The sequence below is a fragment of the Buceros rhinoceros genome, unplaced genomic scaffold (genome assembly GCF_000710305.1).
Source record: "Buceros rhinoceros silvestris isolate BGI_N320 unplaced genomic scaffold, ASM71030v1 scaffold8538, whole genome shotgun sequence".
Classification (NCBI taxonomy): domain Eukaryota; kingdom Metazoa; phylum Chordata; class Aves; order Bucerotiformes; family Bucerotidae; genus Buceros; species Buceros rhinoceros.
In genome coordinates this window covers 1-8,580 of record NW_010426313.1, presented here as the reverse complement: position 1 = coordinate 8,580, position 8,580 = coordinate 1, and the positions used below count along the sequence as shown (strand labels likewise).

The window sequence follows — 8,580 nt, the reverse complement described above, 5'->3', positions numbered from 1 at the left end:
TTTCCCTAAACACATTAGTTGCTATGAGTTAAAGATGAGGCCTTTGATTTCAGCTCTCTGATGTAACAAGCACTCACTTTAGTGGCGAGTCTGGAGTCTCGCAACAAAATATTTTTATTGGCATTGTGTTACAGAACGTTCACTGAAATGAGCTGAAAGGTGGTTCACCTAACCAAGACACTTGCCAAACAAGGCAAGTCTGTAAGAAAATACAATTATAAGTAATAGATTTCCAATGCCCCACTTAATATATAATGCAATTTAAAAGGTGTCAAGACTAATAAACACAGGCTTACCGCTCCAGCCACAAGTCCAGTCAAATTGTAACTCTTGGATGCTGCTACAATCGATGCGATGAGAAGCAGAATTGTACCAATTAAATAATGAAGAAACTCCTGCAAAGACAAGCACAACCTGCATCAGAAAAGAAACTTACGAGGAAAACATTTTTATATACCTCAGAACGAAAACAAGTTGGCAGAGGTTACTGAAACAGAGGACAAAATATCAGTCAAAAAAAAAAAAAGAAAAAAAGAAAGAAGATTTAAGAGGTCCCTCATGAGTGGATTTTGTACCATACCTGACTTTCTGTTCAAAAAAGAAGAGAGTGCCAATCTTCAGGTCTACTAATATTACTGGAAAAAGATCTACAAAGATCTACAATTCAACATGGTAGACTACTGAGGGTGAAACATGTATCTTTATTGCATCAAGTATGCACCTTACTTAGTTCTGCAGGAAGGAGAAAACCTTAAGGGCGTATTTCTCTATAAAGGCACGTATGAAATGGAAATAAATGGCAGCAAATGGCCTAAGTGGAAAACCAAATGCTCCTACTTCTGATAATCTTAGAAAGTAAGCAGCGGATCTACGCTAGATTTACTAGCAACTTCTATTGTCCAAGACTGAGAACAGGAGGGAAGCCATGAAAAGCACAACTACACAGATATTCGTACCCAACACCAAGGCATGTAAGGTTGGCTGCAGCTGTCCTACAGTAAAACATGATGCCACGGGTTTTTCAGAGAGAGTACTCAGGCACCACGTTTAAGCTCTTCTCTAATGCGATGAGTATCGGTCCGGGAGTCAATTTTACCTTGTTATAAGCAAGGGTTAAATGTGGATTTAGAATTTGAATCGTCATAACTTATCTTGTTGTGGCAACTACATCTTACGGCAACTAAATATGGGTGTTTTCAAACTGAACATGTGTTGTTTCTTTTATATGGTGGGGTGTGTAGGAGAGTATCTGCTTCCTTTATTTGCATTGCACTATCAGTATGAGACAAACAAATGCTATGTATAAGGGAGAAGAGCAATTCCGTCTCAAACCAAAGGAGAGAGAATATAGTCCTGAAAGGAATCTGTTCAAGGAAATCCCAGAAGAGAAATAGTCACATTATACCATACCACACCACAGTTTTCCTCTGCTCCCGTGTTTATTAACGGCTGAGGAGGTTCTTTGGCATAAAGTAGGCTATGAGACTGTAACTTACTTTCCTCATTGTAACCTTGCTTCAGGTAATCAAGATCTCAACCCTTGCTTTTGCTAGAATAAATTATTTCCCTAAGGAGGCTGCTCTGGCTAGTCCACAATGCAGCAGGCAAATTAGGCATGTCATTGCCTCCGTAGAGACATCAAATGAACCAGTGTACACAGGCCACTACTTCAGAAGAATCTGAGGGATGGGCAAAGGTGCAAAAGAATGATCAAAGGCTAAATTAGGCAGAGAATCAACTCCTGGCAAGGCTGGGAGAGTGCCCCTCTGGAGAAATACTTCCGAGCTTTAAAAGGTGTCAGTGCTGAACAACCTCTTGAACCACTGCAACTTTACTGGCTACAAATCATACCCCGGACTGTAATGTAGACATCTGGTCAGGAAACTCAGCCAAACAGTAGCTGTAGTTTCCCAAAGTCTCTTACAGGTCTTCCTATTCTGTTCTAAAGGTACTTAAATATATGACTGAAAAGGAGGTTGGTAGTAAAAGAGCTTCAGCGTTCAAGGATTACATCCCATAAAGTTGAAAATGAGCAGCCACAAACTGCAGTTCCTTAAACTCACTAGTGACTTTGCAGCATTTAGGAACGACTAAACAGACAATAAAAACCAAAAGCAGCCTATGCAGAGTTCAAAATGGCATAGCCCTGTTACAGCAATGCACGCATTAAATGCTGCTTTGCAAAACTGTCATTTATTAGCTTATCTCTGTCCCTGCACCTGTACTATCTCTAGATAAATGTCTACTTTCTAGAGACATAGTGATGGTACACATTTGAAAAAATAAAAAGGGGTGCAAGTCTAACCATATTCTTCAGCTCAAAAGAAAATTAGATTTTTCTCTCTGGTTAGAAGTGGATGGATGGACAAACCATTATCTTAGATCTGTAAAATACCTACATAGTTTCCATTAAATGCCATCCAACCACGTCTTGGATTTCAAAACCCCTCTATAACCCTCCATAAGTTGGCTTCCCCATCTCTTTGTCCTTCCTCTGTGGAACTAACATGTCACTCTGCATAAGGGAGACAGGTTCTAAGAGGTTATTAAAATCAGTCATCCCACACTAGGATGCAGGACTCTTCTGTTAGCCGACCTAACCTTCTGCTACTGCGGAAATTCACATCTTGCGTTTTCTGTGCTGCTTGTTAGTTCTATGCTAGGATATAAGAGATGGATGTGCAGGCAGAATGTGGGAATGAGACAGGAATGTCCTGCAGGATATCCCAGGAATGGCCAGGTTATGGCAATTGGGCTGAGGCTCCTATTTCTTGCTATCATTTAAGTTACCTCTGTCACATCTTGCCTGTGAGGAGGGGGGGAGTGACTAAGAAATCTCCTTAGTGTGGATTAAGGTGAGATAGCACTCAAGGTCCGTACATAAACATCAGCTTTAATGGGAGATTTGTATAGAACAAATATTCTGTAAACATTGGCCGTCATACCTAAGCTATGAGATGTTACAGGAAATCCAGGTAGGCCCTGCATTACTTTAAAATTTTAAGAGGGGGGCAAGGAAGCAAAGGAAGGAGAGAGAGATCACCAGTCCTGGATCCAGCATCAAACCTGCCAATGGAGGTATTCGGTGGAGTCAGCCCCAGAGACATGTACATGCCCCTATTTATAGGCAGCTTCTGGACTTCTGGAACCTTCTCTTGCCCCAGTTCCAGGAGTGGTTGAGACACCTGTCCAATCTAGAGAAGTGACACCAGATCCCTCCTCATGTCTTAAGGATCTCTAGGAGCATTGTTCTGGGTTCACAGCACAGTCATTTTGGGCTTGTCCCTTACAAGCTCAAACCATACCACAAAGAGACACATTTTACTTAAATAGCCCTCGCAGAATTTATTTTGAGGCAGGATGTAGTACATGAATTCTAATGCTGTAATTTGATACTCTAGGAATTCCTTAGCTGCTCTAATTGACCTGAGCTAGCACCCATCTGCTGAAGGCTTGATAATTACTAGCTTCTTTTCAGTGGTTTGAAAATAACACTTTTGCCTTCCCTGGAGTAAATCTGGATTTGTATCTGTGTAAAGGAGGGCATGATCAGCTCCAAATCGGCTAAAAATCTTACAGTTACAGCATCTGCTGAACTGAATACTAATAACAAAAGGATTTGTATACAAGGCAAAAAAGAATTACGTGAAAGACAGCCTATCATTGCGTGATAGCACAAGAAAATGGACTAAGTAACCAAGACATTGACCTAAGAGAGGCAAGGAACCCAGACCATCTCGCGTGCTTACCGCAAGTGGCCAGCTAACGCACGTGAGTCTCCTGTAGATTCTGAAAATGTGGATAATGTAGAAGAACAAAATCATAACCAAGTCGCACATGGTGACGATCTGAAAGTAGCTGTATGCATTGTAATCTGTCCACGAAGAATTATTTACACTGATGAATCCAACCAGCAGTGAGACCTGAAAGACAAAAGGCACATTTTACAGAGGTGCTCAGAGGGCTGTGGAAATTATGTTAAACACAAGAAAATGGCACTTAGAAACAGAAAACAAATATCTCATTTAAATTGGATGGTCCAAATAAAATGGAGGACAAAGTAACGTGCATCGTAATCATGTTTCAAAATTTGCTGTTAAACGAGCTAAAACATTAAGAGTGGGGAAAGAGCCATCTGCTAGAAGGGAAGAAGCAGTTTCAGCCTGAGAAATCCAGCCTGAAGAAGTCTCTGTGTACAGTACAAGAAGTCTCAAACAGAAGAAGCACTGAATACCTGGAGTTGCACCAGCGACTGAAACCTCACAGACCTTTAGGAGGAAATCACTAAAAGCTGTAAAACAGCAGGTGCCTGTGAACACATGCACTTTTTTACTTCCATTTAGTGAGATTTTTTGCCTGCAAAATCAGAGGGCCTACAGCTGAGCTAAGAGTGTTACCCTTCCTTTTCTACCACCTACAGAGCAGGAGTATTAGCAGGCTACAAGGTAGTATCATAGCAAATAATACAAACATTTGAAGGAATTGATTAATTCATTCCACCCCCAATAAAGTAGTTTAAAATCTTTAGTATGTTAACATTGTCACCCAAAATTTTTTTCAGTTGTAGGCTTGCAAAGGGCAAAAGCTAATTTTTTTTTAAATCTAAAGGTACTTGTTCAATTTACTAATCTTGCTGCTTCTGCCAGCAAGACTACCACTTTACTACTTCTTGCTGCTTCTAGTCTGGCTAGCCTGGGTGATAAAAATAAATGTAATGATGATATACCCAAATATTTTCTTATTACAGACTTTGTCAATGCATGCTTTCAGTCACTGTAAGTTAGTTCATCCAAAGTCAGCTGGGAGTAGTAGTGATTTACATTTTAAGTGTTTCTCCAAGACATTAAAAAAAAAAAACTATGTGAGGAAGCCAGCACTTCAAGACTGCACCACCCTTTCCTGCACACTGCATATTCTGAATTCCTAACAAACTGCATCCATTATTAGAATCATTTCCTTAAGATTAAAAGGGGAAAAACCTCACAAACAAACCAAACATCCAAACAAATTAGCTTAGATTCTTCCTGCTGTAATGAGTTTTAATGAGTTTCACCTACTTGGTTTTAAGTGGACAAGCTAAACATATGCATTCTCAAGAGCAACTAAAAGCTCTATACACACATAAGAACTTCTTAAGTAGTTCATAAGAACTTGTCACCTTGGCCAAACCCCATCCAAAAGGCACATCAATGTCCCAACAGTGAATCACCTCAAAAAGGTGGCTCCAAACAGAAAAGTCAATGCTCTGGCATCCTTTCCCGCACAAATGTGGTTAAGCTGTTGTTAGGTCTGGTCCAGCTCCATTACTTTTACTGTGATAATCCAACAAGCATTGTAAGTGATGCTCAGTCCAAGCCAGTGACAGGCTTATGCACTACAGTAAGCCTCCCACCTTTGAAAGAGATGTAGGGTAGGGAAGACGGGACTTTGAAGTGCAGGGCTAAATCATGCTCAAAGCTTCTCAAGAATGGAGGTTATATGTGACTTTGAAAATGCAGTATTTCTCTGTCCCTGTGTCCCCAAATGTGTTCCTGCCCTCTGGTTTGGGAATGTAACATCATAGCAGCATCCTACATGTTTAGTGCTTCCGTCTGTACCATGCCTGTACTCTGAGTCTCAGAGCCTAGGTGCTGGGGAATCCTAAATGGACAAAGTCTTCCATCCTGTGCGTGGCAGGGCCTTCTGAGATGCCGCATTTCTTGGAAGACAACAAAACAATGCTTTCCAAAAGCCAGTATTTAAAGACTTCTGGCCCAGTTCTTAAATTCTGTGATTATTTTGATGAAGCTCTGTTCATCCTGTGGCTACATATACTAGGTTTACATTAAGCTGTGGTTTCATGAGTGGCCATGGTCTTTGTCATCTTCTCCTTCTCACCCTGACTTCGCTCCCTGTCATATACTGGCTCCTCCAGTCATCTGTGCTGGGTCATCTCAGAAACGCCAGCAGAAAAGTGAACCACTAAATAAACCAAATAGCTTTACTCTGACTCTGCCATTACACAAGGCAGGGTCAGGTGAGATAAACAGGTAATTTACCCTATAATTTAAGTGATGCAAGCTATTATTTTAATGAGAAAATGAAACTAAATTTAATGAAATTTCATTCTGTAGGAAGACTCAACAAGAAGTCACAGCAAGCATTGAATCTTGCTCTTTGATAAATGTGGGATGAGGACAACACTTTTCTAACCACCAAAGGCTAAACGAGGTCTCCCTTATTCAGGTGTCTTCACAATAATCAGTTCTCAGTTTCAATTACACTATACAAATCAAAAAGGAAGCACTAATTCACAGAGATATTAAATCTGCCTATTGGCTCATTTCATGCTTGAACCAATAACTTTAGCAACTTTTATACTGTGTGCAAAGAAGGACTGGATCCTTGAAGTACAACCACCATCCAAATAATAAGCACGAAGCACTGGTAAAAAAATCTTAGTTTAAACTAGACTCAGTCCTTTCAACTTCATGGAAGCATAGAAGTACCTTTTTAAATAAAAAGGCATATAAAATGAGAAGCAGCATGAAGAACATGAGCCATCCAAGGACAAGGACAGAAAATTCATCTGAGGCGTTACATTCTTTAGAAATAAGAAGGTACAAGGTACCAACTAGTTAGTGAAGAATCTGCTCAGCTCCTAAGAACAGGGTAGAAATGTGGATTTGAACAAACATGTTTTCCACTTCAAGTGCACTTCACAATTAAAACAATTACCCAAACAATTAGTAAAGATTCTCCCTTCTTTGATCTTAGATGTGTCTCAGCACATAAGTAGGAAGAAATCACTGCATTACAAGAGGTATTTTTTTTCAGATTTCCTTTCTCAGCGTATATTTCACAACACGAGATTTACGTGCAGTTTGTAAAGAGGGTTCTCTGATATGAGGCACATAACGCAGGACATTTCACAGGACAGGTGCAAATGGGACCATACCAAAAACTTTAAATAAAGCTATCCCATGACTGCCATATTATATCGCCCACATGGCGAGCAGGTACAGTCAGAGTTCAAAACTCACCTGTCAGAAAGGAATGCTAACAATGTAGGAAATAGAGCCACATAATATTGTTTTAAAAGTTACAAATACCAAAGTTCCTTCACCAGATATTGGTTTATGATGATATCCTGGGTGATGATGCACTTTTTCTCCCCCTGAAATTCCTGTTTCCAGAGAACTTGAAATTGAGTGATAAAACAATTAATATATTATATATATATTCAACACGTATCTTAGAATTCAGTTCATGGCACGGAGAGAGAGAGAGAGAAATGAATGACAAAGCACTAAAATTATCAGACATTGAGTGTTCTTAATGCATCTCTGCCCAGGAGAGCAGTTTAGGTTAATACATCTTGAAAATAAAAAAAACTACAGGCACAAAAAAAATCTGGGCGCTGCCATTTCCATTTCAATATAGTATTTCACAGATTGTAAGAGCAGCAGACATATAACCCATAGCCAGCAAGCCGGTCAGACTAGAAAGAGAGGTCAAATGATTGCCAGTCTCTTCAGAAGATTTCAATGTGCACCACAAAAATATATCCAGGCTTCAGACCTGCATTACAAAACAGGTGAGGAACACATTGCAGGATGCTACTGTTTAACTGTTTTCTGGTTTCTGAAAAGCAAAAAAAAAAAAAGCATATGCATCAATTAACTCTAAGGAGGGATTTTTGGATTTAAATAAAGTTCCGTATTTACTGTTTCACAGAAGTTAATTCAATTGAACTGATCCACATCTTGATTTCCATTGGACCAGATACTTGAAGTGAGTCATGAAGCGTGTTTCGGGAGGGGTGAAGTTTTCTGGGTCTCCTAGGAGGTTGGGTGAGAAGAGGGCTAGGGTTGTTAGGAGGAGGAGTATTACTATGAATCCTAAGATGTCTTTTAGGGGGATGTATGGGTGGAATGGGATTTTGTCACAGTTGGATATGATGCCTAGCGGGTTGTTTGTAATTAGCAGGGGGGTTCTCTTAAAATTATAGGGTGGTCATGGGGTGATTTTTGACAACATTACGAATGAATACGTTAAAATTTATTAATGTAATTCGAGTACGAATGACGTGAAACAAACATATATATAATAAATGATGAAAATTCAATGAATGTTTTGGTTAAATATTCCTAGTGTTGTTTAGAAAGTTAGAGGAAGTCTAAAAGACAAAAATCATGTCCAACAAGCATTCACCAAATTGCCCCATATTCCAGGAGAGTGGATACACCATAACCAAATGCAAGGCAAAGTGCATCAGTGTCAAGGTGATTCCCCATACACTTCAACTGTCTCATTCAGTAACCCTTGAGGACCAAAAACCACCCGCCAGGCATTGTATGCTCAGGTCTTAGATTCTATTTACCCAGTGCACTGCAGGGGCAGCCTGAAGACGTCCCCCCAGAAAAAGGGAACCAACAGTGCCAAACCTCTAGGATGCCGCGATTACGAGGGGAAATGTTGATATATAGCCAACCAGATGTCTCATGAAGACATCTGGTAGTTCAACTACCTTCACAATTAAAAAAAGTGTTTTCTCAAGTTCAGACTGGCTTTCACGTGCTAACTGCCTCTTGTCCTCTC

The 8,580-nt window shown here is 40.0% G+C and overlaps 1 protein-coding gene across 1 annotated transcript in view; it reads right to left on the bottom strand.

Annotated features, from left to right (window-relative positions):
• The window catches only part of CMTM7 (CKLF-like MARVEL transmembrane domain containing 7), a gene marked incomplete at its 5' end in the record, with an annotated part of 5,880 nt that extends 1,957 nt beyond the window's left edge, over nt 1-3,923 (bottom strand). The window contains 2 exons of the mRNA XM_010141456.1: nt 297-395; nt 3,750-3,923. Coding sequence (XP_010139758.1) covers nt 297-395; nt 3,750-3,923 — 273 coding nt within the window. The remainder of the gene's footprint in view (nt 1-296; nt 396-3,749) is intronic.
• Nucleotides 3,924-8,580: the final 4,657 nt, after the last annotated feature.